Source organism: Apis florea, unplaced genomic scaffold (genome assembly GCF_048593485.1).
Source record: "Apis florea isolate Af1SG1 unplaced genomic scaffold, ASM4859348v1 contig_2291_pilon, whole genome shotgun sequence".
In the NCBI taxonomy this organism is placed as follows: Eukaryota; Metazoa; Arthropoda; class Insecta; order Hymenoptera; family Apidae; genus Apis; species Apis florea.
Genome location: NW_028256553.1, coordinates 1,232,652 through 1,253,518, shown reverse-complemented (window position 1 = coordinate 1,253,518; position 20,867 = coordinate 1,232,652). Strand labels below are relative to the sequence as shown.

At 31.3% G+C, this 20,867-nt stretch overlaps 2 protein-coding genes across 2 annotated transcripts; both read right to left on the bottom strand.

The window, feature by feature from the left end:
* Positions 1-189: 189 nt before the first annotated feature.
* Vgn (vitellogenin) lies at positions 190-6,444 on the bottom strand. Its single transcript, XM_003689645.4, has 7 exons — positions 6,403-6,444; positions 5,318-6,036; positions 4,256-5,155; positions 3,125-4,172; positions 1,400-3,025; positions 907-1,337; positions 190-828 (listed from the first exon to the last, which is right to left on the bottom strand). Exons 1-7 carry the CDS (start codon positions 6,431-6,433, stop codon positions 286-288), a joined length of 5,298 nt encoding a protein of 1,765 aa, XP_003689693.2. The 5' UTR covers positions 6,434-6,444; the 3' UTR covers positions 190-285.
* Positions 6,445-7,709: 1,265 nt separating this feature from the next.
* LOC100871917 (alanine--glyoxylate aminotransferase 2-like) lies at positions 7,710-15,775 on the bottom strand. Its single transcript, XM_086903361.1, has 10 exons — positions 15,627-15,775; positions 15,482-15,548; positions 13,900-14,000; positions 13,701-13,819; positions 13,115-13,349; positions 10,510-10,603; positions 10,132-10,340; positions 9,793-10,018; positions 8,819-9,217; positions 7,710-8,104 (listed from the first exon to the last, which is right to left on the bottom strand). The coding sequence occupies exons 3-10, from the start codon at positions 13,962-13,964 to the stop codon at positions 8,000-8,002; spliced, it is 1,452 nt and encodes a 483-aa protein (XP_086759487.1). The 5' UTR covers positions 13,965-14,000; positions 15,482-15,548; positions 15,627-15,775; the 3' UTR covers positions 7,710-7,999.
* Between the last annotated feature and the right edge of the window lie 5,092 nt (positions 15,776-20,867).

Here is a 20,867-nt window from a genome sequence, read left to right as displayed (position 1 = left end):
GTTATTTATTCACGATCTTTAAGCTTTGAATTATTTTCAATGTTGTTAGCTAATTTTTTTCAGACGACACGTTCGAATCAATGGATCGCTCGATGCTGAAGAATAGTCCAATTTACTTGCGTAAATTCAAAATCGTGAGCAAAAAAGAAAAAGAAAAATAAAGAGAAACGAAAGAGAGGATTCAAAAGATTATTGAAAACAGTGAATTTTATTAAAGTAAATAATCTGCTATAAAACTACATTTAATTGTTGCAAACGAGACAAAGCGGTAAAGTGCATTTCGAGTTAGGCCTTGCAGACGAGAGGGACGTTCAATTCCTCGGTGATGGAAACAGGTTTCTGACTAAGATCAGGATTGGCGCCCTTCTCGATTCTCTTCTTCAGCTTCATCGCGGCCTCGTTCTTCTCCATGCAGTGGAACTTGTACTCCTTCGATTTGGTCTCGACGGCCGTGCAACCAGACGCGCAAGAGACAACTGGACGCATGGTGAAGCAGATCTTGTCGTCGGTCTCCTTTACCTGGGTCCTGTGAATCATGCAGCGTTTGTTGGAATAGTTCGACACATCGGCGCCTAATCGTCCCGATTCGCTGTCGCTAATCACGTTGCTCTGCCGGTTCTTCTCTTGCCGGACGCAATCGTGATCCCGAAGAGATTTCGCGACGTTCAACGAGTCGCCCTCGCATTGGTCGTTGATCAAGGCGTAGCTGGCTGCGAAGTGCTCGGGCTTTCTAAACACGCAGTTCTTGGGGCCCAGGAAGTCGTTGGTCGAGTCGTGGTCGAAATTGCCGCAGAGACCGCGTACGGAGTAGCGATAATCTTCGGACGCCTGTGGAACGAATTCGTTTTAAATTCTCATTATTTATGGATCGAGAAGATTTTGAAAGAAACGGGAGAATTTGATTACCTTGATCATGACGCGTTCCCCGTCGAGAGCCAGGGATACTTCAAATTTGTCAGACGTCAGACCGATGAATCTATCGCCGATCTTGTAGATCTCGAAAATGATCTCGTTTCCTTCCATCTTCTGATAGGCTTTGTCCCTGGTCACCACGATCTTCTCTCCGTTCACGAAGACTTCCGGCTGGCTCGTCGTTCCAGGCACGAACTTGATCTTGTCGCTTCCCAGCAAAATCTTCACTTCCTTCTGCCCGCTCTCGTTCTCTCGGCTGAGCACGCTCACGCTTCTGTCTTTGGGAATGTGAAGTTTCTCGTTGTGATTGTCCGGGTTGCTCTTCGGATACGTGGTCATTACAGCGTGCCAGCAGGAACCCAGTCTAAGAGGATATTCCTTGCCGTCGAACGTCTGAGCACGGGTCTTGTCCAGCATGCAGGAAGCTTGAATCAAATAAATTTTATGAGTCGTGATTCGATGATTCGATTCGATCGAGAAAACTTACTTTCATCCTCGTAGAATATATTGTTGATCAACAAATCCTCGTCGGCAGTGTCCAAAACGTCCTCGATGGTGAATCCAAAGTCGGACAATCTCACATCCTTGAAATGAGCATCCAGGACGGGTGTGTTGACAATCACGTCAGCCTTGTCTAGGTACTCGTTCAGTTTGGCCTTCACGTCGATCTTCTTTTTGCCAGCATTTTTGGGATTCGAGAGATCCATGCTCACGTCCAAGTTGTCGATCTCGCTCAAGGTTACGAGGCTCTGGGCGTACAGGGCTATAAGGGCGTCGGAGGGGACCTCCATCGAGATGTCCACCTCGTCCAGCAACATGGACAATACGACAGCTTTCTGACACGTTTTCAATATTTTGTTCCCCCGTTTCATCTCCTCCACGCAATCCTTGATTATGGACGTAGCCCTGACCAGCTCCTTAAGCCTGTGGCTCTGGCTAATTTTACCCTTGACATCGATCCGCTCACCCTTGCCGCAGTTCTCACCGTAACGGATATCGACGTTGAAATCTATCTTCGGCTCCTCGTGAATCTTCTCGTCGTAGGCCACAAGAGTTTCCGGCGAGACCATGGTCTGAGAGCCCATGCAAACCTCGTAGTTGACGTTGTTTTTCGGCATCTCGACGCGCCAGAAACCGAGCAATCTACCCTTCCTCTCCACGTTGCTGTCCGACCACGCGAACGTGAGAATTGTTTCGCTCTCCGACTCGCCAGGAATGTGCATTCGAACGTCCACCACGTACGATTTCGCCGATTTGATACCCCTTCCCGCCTCCTCCATCATTTGTTGCCTACGAGTCTTGCTGTTCACCTGCTTGTCCGCCGGCTCGACCGCCATCGTTTTGGGCGTCCAGTTTTGCGAATCCGTGTCAGGTGTCATCACCTTGGTGTCGAAAGCCGCGGAGAACATTATAGGATCTTTCTGCTCGCCCTCCAAATTCATGTACATGTCAATCTTGCAGTATTTGTCGTTGTCCATGGTCCAGGGGGAGGCGAGACGATCGAGCAATTTCTCGCTATCGACCATTCCCCACAAATTCTCGTTACTTTCAGCAGTTTCGACGTTGATCCTGAACGGTCCTCGGTTCATCTTTGGAAGAGCGACGGACGTGTTGTCGTCGGGTATCATCGATTGAGTGCCCTTCTCCATTGACAGGGGGCGAAGATTGAGAATGTCGTGGTTGGACACGTATGGAACGACGCTGTAATGGAACAATCTCGACTTCTCCTCGCCCTTCATCGGCCAGATCTTCCATTGCATGTTGCTCTTGGGCGTGTTCACGTCCAGGGAGATTTTCAGCGGGGCGTATACGTGGAAGTTCAAGTCGACGCCCGAGACGAAGTGTCGATGCTCGAACGGTGCGACGAAACCGATTCTCCCTTGGATGTTCTTCGACAAGGCCAGGCGAAGATTCGAATTCCCGATGAAAGCGAAGTCGGGATTGATCCGGACCTGGACAGTTCCGCTTGCCTTGGTCAACGTTAGAATGTTGAAAGTGTACACGAACGGTAAGCCGGTTTCAGTGGGGAAACTGTGCACTGTGTCATAGCCGTCCAACATGTTGAGGTTCATGAAGCTTCCTTCCTTCACGGCGTCTATGTAGTTGGAGATCACTGAAACGTTGGACAATACGTAATCTCTCAGATTTCGGTTAATTAAAATCCAATTGAAAAAATTTCTTTATCAAAATTACTGATAGAAGAAATACTTACGCGTGGGTAATTTATCGAGAGTGTTCTTATCGAAGGGGAAGTATTTCAAGGAATATTTGTTGTTTATCATGAAGTTTCCTTCGAGGGGAACCAGCTCTTCAGGGACAATTTTCAACTCCTCCGCGATCTTCTCGGCCGCCGAAATAATCGTTTCTCGGTCTTTCACGCTCTTCAGGCCCAACTCCATGAGAGATTTCACGCTCGAGACCATGGCTAGCACCTCGGTGGAAGGTATTTTTAGATCACCGTAAGAGGAGTACCAGGTAAGATAAAGGGTGCGTGGAACCACGCTATCGTCGCTTCCCACGTAATTGAGGATCATGTGGCTGATGACGTTATGGCTGTTCAAAATCTTCTCGTCGATGTATTCCCGAGACAATTCGTAGTCGTATTCGTGAGGCGTGAGAAGATGCTGCACGCTTCTAGCTTTCTTCGCGAGATCTTTCCATTCGGGGCTCTGCAGCTTCGTCAAGCTTTGGAGGGTCGATTTCACGGCCGAGTTCACTTGCCTGTTCGCGTCCAACTTGGTGAATTCCGCCATTCGTTGCAACATGCTCAGCGGTGGATTGGTCTTCATCAGAATGAAGACTGCGGTGCAACGTACTTCGTGGCTCTCCATCGTGTTCAGATAAATCTTGTAAAGAACCGAGCGTGCCAGTTTCGGATTCGTTTCGGCCAATTTGGCCAAAGCACCGACCATCAACGTTCTCTGGAACACGGTCGTCTGCTCCTTCCCTTCCAGATAAGGCTCGAACACGGACAGAATCTTGGGTTCCCCGATCATGCCCAGAGCCATGATGTAGGTCTGGATCCTGGGGCTGTTCTTTTCCTGGTGGGCTTTCTTCAGTTCCCGCGCCAGGAACGGTATGTACTCGTCGTAGAGGGTGTTGTCGTGTTTCGACGTGAGACGACCGAACGTGTGGACCGGATAGTTATTATGAATCCTCCTCTTGTTCACTTGGGCGTTGTGGATCAGCTCGCTGAACGATACGGTTGCCGCGGTGTTGAGGAATTGTTCGTTACTCACTTTAGGATTTTGCATCATTTCCTGAGAATTGAGAAGACATATGAGAGAATGGTGAAATTTGTATAATAAATCGAACGTTTGTACGGGATAATATGATTACTCACGAAGAAGGATCTGATGTAACTGTCGGTCGGTGTACGAACAGTCTTTGGAAGTTTGCTCACGATGCTCGCCGCCTCCATGCCCCTGATATTGTCCCTCTCGATCCATTCCTTGATGGTCAAAAAGGCAGGTCCGGTTCCAGCTTGGGTGATGGCGTCCCTGAACACCGTCCATGTATTCCGCTTGATAACCTGAGACTTGTCGTTCGGCTTCAACTCGTTGGGCGAGATCTGCATGTTGGTTTCCAACTCGGTCATTTGCTTCCTGTTCATGGTGCGCAACAAATTGCAAAGGATGGTGAATTTTTCGAGAGTGGCGTGAACGGGGATGTTGCTCGCATCCTCGAGCTCGTTGGCAATTTGGGAGATGAGCTCCTTGGCGGCTTTTATCACGTCCACTTTGCCGGATTTTCCAATGTGTTTCCCTTTGTACCCGATGAAATGGGGCAGCAGAGGATTCTGAGGAGCGTCCTCCAATGTGGGTTTAGGCTGCCAGAAATCGTTCTCCTCGCTGCTGGAGATGCTGGACGAGCTGGAACTGGTCGAGTCTGTTCGTAGATTCGGATCCTGTTTCAATTTTTCTTCGCTCGAGCTGAGAGAGTTGTCCGAAGTGATCTGGTTGGAATTCATGGCAGTTTTGCTGACCCTACGCTCCTCGGTATCCGAGAAAGGATTGCTGTAGATGTAGACCAAATTGCCAGTGGATTCTGGGTTGTTGACCGTGGGCAGAGGGTTGGTCATTTTCTCCATCTTTGCTAGAGTCAGATTCATTCTGCTGACCACCAATCCGTTTTGCTGATCGTAATATCTAGGGCTGACTAGCATCTTGCTCGTGGTCACCGACGATTGGATGGTGAAACGTTTCAGGCTTCCTGAGATAACGATTCTACTCGTTGAAGATTTCTGGAACAACGAATGTTACGTTTAATTCGGATTTCGAGTTTTAAGGCTACGAAGATTCGAATGTTCGATTCAAAATCCGAAAGATTTTGAAACTTTCGACAAGAATTGTCAACATTTCCAAGGATTCGATCCCTAATAATTCGTTCCCTCTTCCAAACTCACCGAGAAGAACTTTCCATTCTTATTGGTTCCAGTTTCCCACCGCGAATTGGCGATCATACCGAAGTGATAATTTATCCTTTGATCGCAGTTGTCGAAGTTCTTGGTCTTGATGATCTCCATGTGGCGTCCATCGCCCTTCAACGTCGGCATCGGCACCAATTCCGGCCACCTGTGGATCACATGGTCCGACAAAGGCGCGATATCGTAGAGAACCTCGCATTTCCCGCCCACCGAGTCCTCCATGGCTTTGAACGAGGCGTACGGCTCGTCGTCAGTCGGAACTTGCACGCTGTTCGTCTTGATGGCGTTCTCCCCTTGAGTGTCCACTTGCAATTGGCCGACTATGCTCTTCAGTATGTTCACCTCCCAGGTGGGGACGTCGCGGTCCACGATCAGATCCCTGATCAAGCCGTGTTTCAGCCTGATCTGGAACGGTTTGCCGGAAATAGGAAGGTCACGAAGCTCCAACATTTGGTCGGAGATGTTCGTGTCCCAGCCATCGGGCATGGACTGCTGGATACGAGCATACTGGCCGTTCCACACTTTGGCGGCAAGCACGTTCGAATCCTTCACCTGTACGGTGAGCAACGCCTTTATCAGAATACCGGTATGCAAGTCCGACAGATCGCCCAAACTTGTCAATGTACGACTTCGAACGAGGTACGTGTACTCATTCCCGACCTTCCAGCTGTGCTCGAAGTCGGCTGAAACTGTTCCCGCTGTGGGGGAACGCGAAAAGGTGGTTAAAGTTTTGTCGATATCGAAAGATGGAAGATTATTGTTGTATTCGCCGGGAAAGAAAGGTTTTTATATTCGTGATTCGTGTTCGTGAAATCGAAGGGAAATTTGAAATATAAATATTCGAAGATTTGGAGATGGAGAAACAATCGAGAAATTCGTTTCCATGAATTTTCATAGAATAATTTCAGATCTCTTGAGAGAAGAATTGGAAAATTTCTTCCTATCGTTTCTGTATTATTCTATTGAGATATTGATAAATAAATTTTTCTTTTTATTTTAAATTTAGCGAAAGTATCAAGCAAGAGGATGAAAGAGCGGATAGTTTGAGATGAGAATTTTCTTACCAAGCAGTAAAAGTGTTAGAGGTAGCCACATGTTGAAGACAACTTTTGAGAAAGTAACGATGCATTTGATTCGGCTTAGCAATTTATATCATATTTATGCTAAATCAGCATTTTTCTTTTTCGCTAGATTGAAACACGTTATTTATGTCTATTTTCTTTATTTTATCTTTTTTTTATTTTATCTCTCCGCTCGTTTCTAGTGTGTGTACAATCTGTATCTGGCATGACAACAGCTAATAATAATAAGATCTCTTTGAAAAAAAAACATGTGTAACTATAAATGATTCGATATTATTGTCTTCGAATACGTAATAATAATATCTGTTTTCTTTGAATTGATTTTTAAGATGCGATATATAAGGTCAACATGTAATCGAGAAGTATAAAATTATAACATATTTTTATATAAAAAAGTAAAAATTTATCTTTAGCGAATATAGAAGTTGCATTTTTAATCTAAAAGTTAATCTTTGTTTACCACGTTTGAATTTTCACCCCCCCCCCAGATTTTAATTTAAAATATTTTATAATTTTTAACAATTATTATGATTATATAAATTAAAATTTTATATTAATTTTATATTACTTTTAATAATTAAAAAAAAACCTTTCTCTCTATCTCTTAATACATTGATCACTATCTTGACAGAAATATTCGTGATGGACATTTGATAATGATAATGAAAAAATTTATCGTTAACATAAATGTAAGTAAACACGAGATTTTCATTCGTAAATATTACGATTGATTAAAAAATGTGATGTATAAAATGACATGAGTGTCATGAGTTCATAGTGATAATATTTTCAATGTTAAACTTTGAATTCTAGATACTTACATCCTGTATTCCGTTTTTTTTTTTTTTTTTTTTTTTTACCTAATAATATAGAGTAAGATATGGAATAGTAAAGAGAAATATGAAATATTTGATTAATCGCGAAATTTGAATTTTATATCGTAGTATCGTTATTAGAAGATTAAAAATATATCAAAGATTAAAAAAAAATTCAATTATAATAATCGATGAATCATCTTTTAATTTATAAAAATTAAAAATGAATTCTATTAATAAGTAATTTTAATTTTAATATATTCTATTAGCTTCTTATATGCTTCTTACACCAATAATTTGAATTTTATCTATTATAAAATTTATATAATATTTAGATATATTTAAATTAAAAAATACTAAAAATTAATAATTCTAATATATTAACATAGATTTGTATTTTAAATCATATCGTTTTCAAATTTATAATTATTTAATGATAATTCAGGTATGGAAAAAAATAAATAGACAAATAGATATATAAAAATAAATTATATTCATAAAGAAAATATATTTATTAAAATATATTTCACAATATCATTTATTCATTTTGTGCTAATGTACTCAAATCTTAATTTTAGTCTCATCTCTCTCTGTCCATTTACATTCTTTTTACATATACATATACATATATAAATTATTTTCCATTCCATTACATGCATAACAGGTTTAATCATTCACATCGCGAACAGTAATATTTTAAATATATGTAACGTACAATTCTATAAATGCACACATATACAATATCAGTTTAAATTAATGACTAATTAGCGAACGAGCAATGGCTTCCCACTTGGACACGTAGATTTATCCGGATCAACATCCATTTTAGAGATTGTGGCTTGTAAAATCGTCGTCCTGGACTGGCATTTCTGAAACGAGCATAATTAATTAATAACTATTGCATATATAATAATAATCTATTTCTTTTTTAATTTTTAAATTTTATGAAAAAGTGATTCTAATATATCTGCTTTTGAAATAATGTAAAAGACTATTTGAGAATTTTTTGTAAAAAGTTATGATTTATAAAAATAATTATTATTTTAAATATTTAAATAATTTAAAATAATTCAGCAGATATTATTTAACTATAGTATACAATCTGAATGAATAGATATAATTTATTTTTCTGTTATCACAATATGTCAAATACTTTCATTTCATTCAGAAAAATAAGTGCACTTTGAAAAGTTATCACGCTTTACATCCGGTTTTTGATCCTCATGATGTTACGAAATAATTATATAATATCTTATTTCCTTTCAAAATTATTTTAGTAAAAATACCAATAATATAATAACATCCAATATATTATATTCTAATTTAAAAAAAAATTTAAATTAATTACATTTTATAGATTTTTACATAAAATCATTACTTGTCACAAACAAGATAACAAGAAATATATCAATTTTATAATTATAAAAGAATTTTCTTGAAAAATTAATTAATACAAAAATCAAAATCTTTAACAATTTCATAAACAAAAATTTTAAAATAAATAATCTCCATGTATATATTTTCCCTTATCTTCAAATTAAAAATTAATCCTACTAATATATAATATCACGAATAATAATCACCTCTTCAACATCAATGTCTACTTCCTCGAGAATCTCGTCTAAAGTAGATACCAAGTGATTCACATTTTCAATTGTAAATACCATTGGTGGTTTCAGTTTTAAGATATTATCATCCGGTCCATCGCTGCTTATCAATATTTTTCTATCCTTCATCCTGGAAACAACGTGCTTGGCTTCAGCTGTTGCTGGAGTTCTCTCGATCCTATCACGAACCAGCTCAATGCCCGCGAACAATCCAACGCCTCGTACGTCACCGATAATCTTTCGTCGCTTGGCAAGTTTCCTCAACTCTGTCATTAGATGATTGCCAACCTTCAACGCGTGTTCTTGAAGATTCTCTCGTTCTATCACTTCCATTACGGCGTTGGCTATGGCACAAGACACTGGATTCCCACCATACTACAATTCGAGAAAATTTATTTCGTAAGTTAAGCGATATTCTATAATCGAAAGAAACAATTAGATTAATTTTGATTCTATTTTGTCATATATAAGAAGGATATTTTCATAAAAATATTATCTAGTATTTTGAAACATTGAAGAATATAGTTTCATCATATTATTTCCCTCGCATAGGATAAATAAATTAGATTATTTCTAAATATATACAAGATTCATACGTTTTCCTACAAATTATTTAATAGATAAAAAAAATATATGAAACTTCAAATCAATTGCAACATTATAAACAATAAAATAATATTAATTGGAATATTTTAACTAAGGAGAGCAGTATGTTCCATTGCAAAACAATTATATTAAATGATAAGAAGATCATAAATCATGAATCACCTGATATTATCATTCTAATTTGTATCAACATCATTATTCATAGAAATAACTGTTTCATATAAAATGATTTCAAGGAGAACATATTCCGATAAATTAATCTATAAATAAATAAGAAAAATATATAATAGTGGAACGGATATGAAAAATCAAAGAAAATTAACAAAAATTAAAAAAGCTCTTACTGTATTGAAGTATTCTATTCCACTGTTCTTGAAGCTTTCAGCAATGGCTGGGGTCGTAATCACGGCCGCCACCGGATGCCCATTGCCCATAGGTTTACCTACAGTGACTATATCCGGAATCACGTCTTCACCATAAAGTTGAAAGGCCCACATGTGGCTACCAACTCTTCCAAAACCAACTTGAACCTCGTCCGCGATGCAAACACCACCAACTTCTCTTACATATCTACAATTCAATTATTAATTAATTATTCCATAATTAGCGTTATAATTAACATATAATAAACGTATTCAATAAGTATTAAGTATATATTCAAGTAAGTATCGAAATATACTTACTTGTACGCGTTTCTGAAATAATTTTGTGGAGGTAGAATTTGCCCACCAACAGACATTAAACTTTCCGCGATGAACGCACATACTCCTTTCCCTTGATTTTTGAGATTCTGACAAATATCTTTAACATCATTGGCATATTTCACGCCAAGATCTTCTTTGGGATAATCGATTTCACGATATTTTCCTCGATAAACATCCGGACAAGGTGCCTGGAAATAAAAATTAATAAATAGAAGAATTTACATCACTTGATAAACGGGTAATCGAGTACTTATTTAGTATAATTTAATATTTCAAATAATTATAAATAAATTGGATATTATAATTTAAGTATTAACTTGATATAATAATAAAAATTTTATATTTAAATTTTTTTACCACATGAACCCAATCTTTTTTGCCAGGCCCGTTTGGATGATTGAACTTATATGGCGAAATATCGATCATCGATGTCAAATGGCCGTGATAAGCACTAAAAATATAAGAAAAAATTATAATAAACTATATCTTATCTTGTTGTCAATCATTTCGGTACTATTATTCTATCAAATTCTAATTAGATTTTTTTCCAAATATTTAAATAATTAATGCACTGCATCATTTTTATGCTTTAACCTAATACATTTTACTTTGTCTCGTTAATCTTATTTATTTTCTTTGAAAATTTAAAATATTTTACCTCATGATAACGATTTATTTATTCTTTTCATATAATTCTTCATTTTACTATTTTTTCATCGCTGGGAATCCATATGTAAACAATTTTAGATGTAAAATTTACAAAATATATAACAGCATATCTATCGTATATCTAAATGCACGTAAACACATGTAATAAATAAAACTGAACTTCAATTTATGTAATTTTTACAATTAATTTTTAAAAATATTAAATTAAATAATTTTATATTTCTTAATATATTTTTTATATATTTTTTTTTCCAAAAAATTTCTTTTATCTAGCTTTTTCAACACGTTTACAAGTTTTCTTTTTCATTTAAAAATATTTAATACATGAATTTATTTACAATATTTCATAAATAAATAATTCTAAACTTAAAACTTTATTTTTTCTTTTTCCTTTTTCTATAAATTATTGACAAAATACACTTTACGAATAAGAAACAAACTAAATAGAAGAATTTAGTACCGGTGGCGCCATCTCGCGTTTGGACGCAGGAAGCTCCAACTAGTTAATAGGAATACAGAATATGCAAGGAGGTATTCGTGCGACAAGGAAAGCAACATTGCGCGAAAAGGACAGAAAAGACGTGCCACTAACTTTGGTTATGCGGCTCCTAATACCTCCCATATATCGAAAATACATTAATAATTAATTTTTTATTAAAAATTTCTGCACTTTTAAGTTTGTATCTTGAAATTAAGACCTTAAATGATATTCTCATATAAATTTTAACTTGAAATTCTTTTCAATTATCATTATTAATAAATAATTAATTCATACGCGAATTAACGTTACCGACGTGACGCGTAATATTTTTTTTTCATTAATTTCACATTATTATGAGATTTATTTCTAAATATAAATGCATGTATCTCAAATGTTGTTTCTTCCTCTACATTCACATATAATTTTTATTCATAATTTTATTGTTATTTAAATGAATAAATTGATTTATTACTCGGTCGATTATAGGTCGAAAATTTGCGACGCTCTCTATAATAATCATTAATAAATAATTAATTGAAAAGGATTTCGCATTAAAATTCATATGAGAAAATTGTTTAAGGTTCTATCTTCAAGATGTAAGCTTAAAAGTGTAGAATTTTTTCATAATTAATTATTTATTAACAATTATTATGGAGAGTAAATTTATATCGAAAATTGTAAGGATAATTTAATACAATGATAAATATAAAAATGTGTGAGTAAGCAATATTGCAATTTTACTTTCTCTATCTCAATTTCACATTTAAAATTCTAATTCAAACATTCACATATTCTTTTCACACTCACACAATTTTATATTTATCGTTGTATTAAATTACCCTTACAATTTTCGATATAAATTTACTCTCCATAATAATTGTTAATAAATAATTAATTATGAAAAAATTCTACACTTTTAAGCTTACATCTCGAAGATAGAACCTTAAACAATTTTCTCATATGATTTTTAATGGGAAATCCTTTTCAATTAATTATTTATTAATGATTATTATAGAGAGCGTCGCAAATTTTCGACCTATAATCGACCGAGTAATAAATCAATTTATTCATTTAAATAACAATAAAATTATGAATAAAAATTATATGTGAATGTAGAGGAAGAAACAACATTTGAGATACATGCATTTATATTTAGAAATAAATCTCATAATAATGTGAAATTAATGAAAAAAAAATATTACGCGTCACGTCGGTAACGTTAATTCGCATATGAATTAATTATTTATTAATAATGATAATTGAAAAGAATTTCAAGTTAAAATTTATATGAGAATATCATTTAAGGTCTTAATTTCAAGATACAAACTTAAAAGTGCAGAAATTTTTAATAAAAAATTAATTATTAATGTATTTTCGATATATGGGAGGTATTAGGAGCCGCATAACCAAAGTTAGTGGCACGTCTTTTCTGTCCTTTTCGCGCAATGTTGCTTTCCTTGTCGCACGAATACCTCCTTGCATATTCTGTATTCCTATTAACTAGTTGGAGCTTCCTGCGTCCAAACGCGAGATGGCGCCACGGGTACTAAATTCTATTTATTTTCTCTATACACTTATAAACATAATATACTTATGCTTTTATATATATTGTATGTTCCATAAACTACGTGTGTTTCGTAAACTACAGTATTTTTCTAATAAAAATTTATAAGATAGTGAAAATAAAATGCATTCATTATAATAATTAATAATTTTATAGAAGAGCATCATAGAAGAATATGAAATATTATATTCATTAAATATGAATAATGCATAAACAATCTATTGATCAATTTTAATGTAATGACTTACTGATCAAGAACGATCATATCCTTGTTTTTGGTGTAAGTTTGTGCAAGACGAAGTGCCAAATCATTAGCTTCGCTACCTGAATTTACCAGAAAACAGACGGATAATGGTTCTGGAAGAAGCGAAGTCAAACGACGAGCGCAAATAACCAAATCATCGTGCAAAAAGCGACTGTTCGTAGAAAGAAGAGCCATTTGTTCCTGACCTGCACGTACTACTGTTGGATGACAATGACCCACTGTAAATTTAATTATTCATTAATAATATTGAGAGGTAAAAAAAATATATATATATTACATAATTTAATAATTTTTCTTTAATAAATGCTAATTAACTAAATTGTTAGAATTTTGAATTTTATTTTGTCTTGTCGATAACATTTTTAATAATATTTTTTCTTAATAATTTTTTTAATGATTTTTAATTTGCTTTAATACTAAAATTTTTTACTATTAAAAACACAACTTTTTCATATAAATTAAAATTTTTTTTTAAAATAAAAAAAAAGAAATAAGACAAAGTTCGTAAAAGTATTTATTTCGTAAATAAAATATTAATCGAATGATTATTGATTAAAATTTTTTCTTACCATGAGCAACATTATTAATGCAATCCAAATAACGATATCCTTTTTCATCATACATGTATTGTCCTTCAGCTCGAACGATTTTCAAGGGATTCGATTTATAAAACAGTTTACATGCTTGTCTGTAAAACGATCGTTTTCATGGAACGATAACGTGATAATACAACATCAAGTAAGAACGCAGAATTAATCCAATATTTACCCAATATATCGGTCTCGAAGTCGAATTGTCTCTGATTTCGGCATTTGTTCCAATGATTCGGCCATGTTTGATAATGATTTAATAGAATTCTTGATTAAACCCTAAGAAAACGTGATAACATTTAATGATTCATCATATATGAAGATTACGGAGGAAAAATATGATAGGTCACATTTTCTAATTTTTGCAGCATGGTAATTTTTAAAATAGACTTATCAAGATATTTCATTATATAGGGGAGAGATGGCATGAAAGGGGTACGTATTGAAAGGGACATTGTAAATTTCCTGAAGATAGAAAATCTGTCTAAGACGATTATCGTTTTGTTTCGTAGCGATATTCGTACATATGCATTTGCATCCAATTTTAAGTCATTATCAAACATAGTATGAATTGTCAATAATATGCAATTAAATTCTTTCAACATCAAAAATAAAATTCTAATAGTTTTTTAAAATATTTTGCAAAACATTGTTATTAATTATTAATTTCTTTCTTATTATTTCTGAATAGATATTTAGTCAAGAACAATAATATGAATTATCTGATATCTTTTCTTTACTATTATATTATAAATAATTAATAGAATAATATTAATATCAATCTTTTTTATATATTATCTCCTTCATTGTTTTTTTCAATACAATCAATTTATAAAAAAGAAAAAAGACTTCTTCTAAATATAGAAAAAAATTAATAATACCATATGCATTTTTAGCAAGACATTTGTATTATAATATAAACTCGACTTTACATGATCAAATCTGATTATGATAAAAATAATAATCAAAGTAATACATGTATGAATTAAATATTACATTAAGATTAAGGAATATTTATTATAATTATTTTCAAACGTTTCAATAATCTTTAATAGTAAGTAAAATACTTATTATCTATTATCTGAGATTGATCAAATATTCTAAAAAAAAATTTATAATTAGTATTCATCATCTTTTGATAATGGAATCTTTTAATAAAATAATATTTTGATATGTTATCATTATATCATTATACATTATGATCCATCAACATTATATGTTATATCTTATTTATACAAAGTTTCAAAATTTTTATTGAAAATCTTAATAAAATCTGTAATAATCGAGCTATAATAATTTATGAAATTCTTATAATATATTTAATATATATATTATAATATATTATATATAATATAATATATTATAATATATTCTTATAATATATTCTTAATTCAAAAAATTTACAGAAATTAGCGTGTATATATCCTTAAAAAATAAAAAAAGTAGAATAAATAAATAACATAAAAAAATAAATAAATAAAAATTAAAAAATTTATGATAATACAAAACCTTTTATTTTTGTATATCCTCACATTTTCTATTACATAAAAATCCTCAAAAAATCAATACACATCTATAAAAACAATAGAAAACAAATAATAAGTTTGACAAGTTGTCCAATTGTAGTCTTAGCTTAAAAATAAAAATAATAACAAGAATGAAACCAACGATTAATAGAAAAGAGAAGAGATCGCGTCAGAGATCTTGAAATTTTTAAACATTTGCTGCAAAATGAGAAAACAGAATCAGTCAGTTCATACCTGAACACTTGAGGTAATCGCAGTGTCACGGTTCTTCCGAATGCAGTTGTCAGCTGAGTGCCGCGACCTACTCCGGTGACGTCATATATAGTGCGTTGCTAATTTTCGGCCGGATTGGTGGGGATAATAATGCGCGCGCACTTACCTTCTTGCCTCTCTCACCCCACTACTTCATACGGCAGTCGTCAATCTCGTGGCACGCGTATGCATTGATCTTAATCAATTGAGATATTTTTTTCTTATCCTTTTTCTCCTTTCGATTATCAAGAATTTCTAACACCCCTCCTCACGTATTGTAGCTGCGAAACATTGTTGGATAATAAGAAAGTAATAATCGAAAAGCAAGAATGTAAAGAGTAACGTTTAGCATTTTTTGCTAATTCGTATTTTTAATAGCTGCGTTTCACTTGAAATGGGGATGTTTGAAAAGCAAATGATTTGGGAAAAAAAAATCCGCATATAAGCGTGTGTAAGATTGTTAATTTTTCGTGAAATGCTTCTAAAGTGATTTGTAGTGATTTTTTGTTATTGTTTTTTGAAACGGTTAAAAAAAAACATTGGAAAGTAAAGATAGAACGATTAAAGTAAACAAACATATTAGAACAGTGTCCAAAATGATAGTAAAATTAATAAACGGTTGTCATTGCGGTTTAAAATAAAAGTGTAACAATATTAAAATCTTCTCAATGTTCGAAACAATTTGATATAATTTTAAACATTTGCGAACGAAAAGGCCAAAATAGAGTTTCCTTTCTGACATGAAAAAAAGAAACGTAAAATAATGTTTTGTGTCACATTGAAGATAATAGTATTAAACAACTTAGTTTATTTATCGTTACTATGAAACTATACATATTAATTACGTATCGAAATTGCTTGCTATTATTATTATTGTATCGTAATTTGTCGCTTTTATTACTATTGATATCATATTGCATAAGTAATTATATAATTGCAATAATAGTGTTATTATATTACAAAATAAAATTAATCCAAATCACTTTAATCAAAATTTTAAATGAAACGCACATAAATTATGAATTCAATCAAATTCATCATCTTTTTTTTTTTAATTATTCATTTGTGGTAAATATAACATTATATTATATAATTATATGGTAAATATAATATTACTCTTCATAATATTACAATAAAAAAATTTGATATCCATTCTTAATTATTATCATTTTGAACTATAGACTTCACATTGCTATATTTTTTTCTTTTTCTACGTGATAACGATAACAATAATAACAATAATAATGATAACAATAATTTACCTAAAATAAAAATAGCATTAAAAAAGGAACACGAATTATTTCGTAAAATTTTTTTAAACTGCTTTAATATCTTCAAATTTCTGCTAATTCCTGAAATTCCACTCATGAAAAAAGATTCTTTTTTGAATATTCTTGAAACTTTCCTTATGTTGTAAAATTTCTAAATTTTTACGATCTAAGTTAATTCTTACTTAATCAGATCTACTTTATATAAATAAGCACTGACAAATTATTTAGCATGATAAAATTCTCAATATGTATATTTGAATACGTTTCTTAAATTTCTGAAGTTATAGCTATTATTTATAAATATCGTGTGATCAATTTTACGTAAGTGTGCGCAGATTAAATTTATCAAATATAGTTTATATAATCTCATAAGAAAAATGAATTAATATGTTTGCAATTAAAACATTATAATATTATGATTAAAAGATTATTTGTTATATCTTAAAATAAATTTTTTCTTAATTATATTTTAAAGTTATATTCTTCTTTAATTTTAAGATATTGAGCTTTGTTTTAAATACTTGATACAAATTATTTTTCTTTATGGAAATTCTCTTTCAATGATAACTTAGTCATAATTTTTTAAATTATGAAACAAAATAAAAGAAAAGTTTGTCTATACCAATATTTTAGAATTTAGAAAAATTTGTTACATAACGATACAATATTTATTATAAATTACTTGTCGAAAACACGCAAAACAAGTAAAGTTTATTTGATTTTATGACTTTGCAATGGAAAAAAATTGCTGAAGGCAAAGTTTACATAACTCAAACATTCTCAAATAGTGATATGTACAATAAATTAATAATCAAATAATCAGTAAATTTAAATCTAGTAAAATCTAGTAAATTTAAAATTCAATCATTTTCTCTCGATAAATTATTAAGAGATGTTTAAAATTTTATAAATATTTATCCAATCGAAAATTTATATCAATTAATGTTCTAGAAAACTAATTTAAACTAATTGCAATTTGGAATCCAGTGAAATTGATGGATGTTTCATACGAATTAGATCAATTTTGTTTATAATAATCCCTTCATGAGATTTACGTCACTTAATTTTATTTCTATTTTTTGATCATAAATTATTTTTAGATTTTCTTTCTCTCTCTCTCTTACTTTCATAATTATGATATTTATCGAATAATTTTATTGTTTTTATCTCTGGCCTAATAATATCCAATACTAATCGTAATTCTAATTATGACTATAATTTAATAAAAACAAATTATTCTCTCTAAATCTTACATTTCTAATGGAAAGTTTCTTGACCGCTTTCGTCACTATCATTGTTTGTGATATCGGTGCAAACAAATATGAACAATTCTATTCATTGATCGCACGTGCAAATTGTTGAACAAAACCGAATAAATAGAGCGATAAACTATATAATAAAAAATAAATTTTCGATTCATATTCCTTTTTCTAATATTTTTAATAAACAAGTTTTTTAAAAGAAAGAATAATTCTTCCTCTTGAAATTAGTTAGCTTATTCTCACAGCTCTTTAAATTAACTAAAAAATAAAATTTAAAATTAAATTTTTCATTAACTTAAAAAACTTAAAATTACAGAATCTTATTTTCTAAAATAAGTAAACTTTATTAAAATGTTAAAAAGATAAATTACATTATTTATTTGTTAAAATGTTAAAGAGATAAATCACTTCTTTGTTTGTTAAAATGTTAAAGAAATAAATCATACTGTTTGTAAAAAATTAAAGAAAATTTATGAATCCTACACTTAACTTGATATCAAGCTTAATTAAAATGTAATTTTTTTGAAGACGAGTCAAATCTTCTTGAATAATAAATTTATATTTCAACATTATGAAGAATTGCGAATATCTCATTTACGAATACGATTCTTTTTCTTGCATTCTTTCACTGTAATATCTCAGAAATTTTCCATTCATGCAAACTATTATCGATGTTCTCGTTTTCAATTATTGATCTTATCTAGTCGCAATGAAAAATAATTTGTACTTACACGTTTAAAGTTTCTCGTACTTCATGGCAGATCATTGAACATTCGAGTGCAACATACATAAACATATTTACCTTTGTCTTTAATAGAATTTTAAATTAAGCAAATTATTATTTCAATATTAAAATTCTGCGTAGTGGATGACTCAATGACAAGAAGAAAATTAGAATATGAATAGAATAAATTTATTGAGATGAGTTCAGATGATAAAAAATAAAAAAATGATAACGATAACCTTTTCGTTACAGTGAAGAAGACAAAAAAAATTAAAAATTTTCTAATATTGTAAAAACCTTGCTTTTAATCTTTCAGATTTAGTACAAAGATAACTTAAGAAAAATTAATTAAATGGCTCAAGGGTATTATCGAAATTTTAATTTTTAAACATATCGTTTAATCTTTCTAATTTTTATTATTTATTATATTTTTTTCTTGGTCTTATATTACAAATTAATATTTCAAAATGAATAAAAAATAATTTCCTTTAATCTATTTTAAATCTAATTTTTATATCCTTGTCCAAAATTATTTTTATAGAAAAATAGGAAAAAACATCATTTGTTAAATTGTAGTAAATTACAAAATTAGTGAACAACAATATAAAAATTAATAAAAGTAATGATTTTTAAATAATTCGTCACATTTTGAAAAATACATCAATTTCATGTTTTTGAAAATTTAATGCACAAAACATCTTTTAATTTACTTTATTTAATTTTACAAGAAAATATCGCGTTCATCAATATTTTATTTTTTCGTCTTTCATCTATCAAATCGGATACATTATTTGATCACGGTATTTTACGCACAGGATTAACGACAATCGCAAACAATAACACGAGCAAAAATACGTACGACGCACGTGCCGCACGTGGATGATAATGATACGCACGTGATAATTTGTTATTAGTTTGTTAATCTGATTGATAATTGTATGATATCCAGCTTCTAGTGCTACATTCATGGTAAATAAGAACATTCGTACGTCGATAAAAATTCTTTATATGCAAACGGAAAAAGAAATAGAACGTGTCTGATTAAATTGTCGATAAATATATGATTTGATATCTTATACAATTTTTTTTTACAAACTAATCTTTTAAAATATTTTATTTATTATCAAGGTAATTAATAAGATTTTAATCTTAGAGATAAGTCACGCGAAAATTATTTTTTTTCCCTGCTATTTTTATAATATGAAATTTTGAAAAGTCAAATAAAAAATAATTCTTTAAAAATTAAATTCTTCGTGAACCAAAAAGATAATTACTATAATTATTGATTGTTTATCGAGCTTGAATATGAAAAATTATGAGAAATAGTTAAAATTTAACTTTAAATATAAAATTTTTTTAATATTTTAATAATATTGCAAATTTTTTTTAATATTGAAAACAATGATTTTTATTTTTTGAATACGAATAATTTTTTTCTATATTCTTTATTTATTCTCTTTATATATTAAGAAGAAGCCTTTGATGAATGAAAAAATTTATAAACGGATAGAAGGAATATAAGTACAATTTAAAAAAATTCGATATTTCATTGAAATATTTTCGATAAAAAAATTATGCAAATTAATAAATATTTAATAATCAAATTATCAAATTCTTTGTATTATATTAAAAATTCAAATATGAAAAAATCTATATAGAATATACGTAATATGCAAAAAAATTTATTCAAAACAAAGTATATATTATAATAATTAAATGTATATTAATAAATAAATTTTGAATGAATCGCATACCAACTGTTTCCTATCATATCTCGTGTCCCTGAATCATGATTAAATAATTGAAATGTCCTAGGGGAAATGAAACGCAATCATTAATTTTCATCGTTCTACTTTATTTTCTATTTGATTTGTAACAAGAAAATATAATATATTCATCTTCTTAATTAGTAAATCGTTTAACTTTCATAAAATTTATTGACAACATGTCAAAAGGACTATCGAATCAAATAAACTTTATCAATAAAATTTTTATTATTTTATTCCAGATATAGAAATGAAAGTTATATCAATATCTGAATGCTTTTAAGAATATGTAATTGTAGATAATTCGCTGCTTGCGAATTTGAGATAATGAGTTTGATTCCTAGG

Excerpts from the sequence above, each read along its gene's own strand:
- Vgn (XM_003689645.4), bottom strand. The coding sequence starts at position 6,433 with ATGTGGCTACCTCTAACACTTTTACTGCTTG. Across the intron at positions 4,173-4,255 it reads GTTACATCAGATCCTTCTTC|GAAATGATGCAAAATCCTAA; the intron begins GTGAGTAATCAT and ends CTCAATTCTCAG. Across the intron at positions 1,338-1,399 it reads TATATTCTACGAGGATGAAA|CTTCCTGCATGCTGGACAAG; the intron begins GTAAGTTTTCTC and ends ATTTGATTCAAG.
- LOC100871917 (XM_086903361.1), bottom strand. The coding sequence starts at position 13,964 with ATGGCCGAATCATTGGAACAAATGCCGAAATCAGAGACAATTCGACTT. Across the intron at positions 13,350-13,700 it reads CATTAATAATGTTGCTCATG|TGGGTCATTGTCATCCAACA; the intron begins GTAAGAAAAAAT and ends TTAAATTTACAG. Across the intron at positions 9,218-9,792 it reads GAATAGAATACTTCAATACA|TATGGTGGGAATCCAGTGTC; the intron begins GTAAGAGCTTTT and ends CTCGAATTGTAG.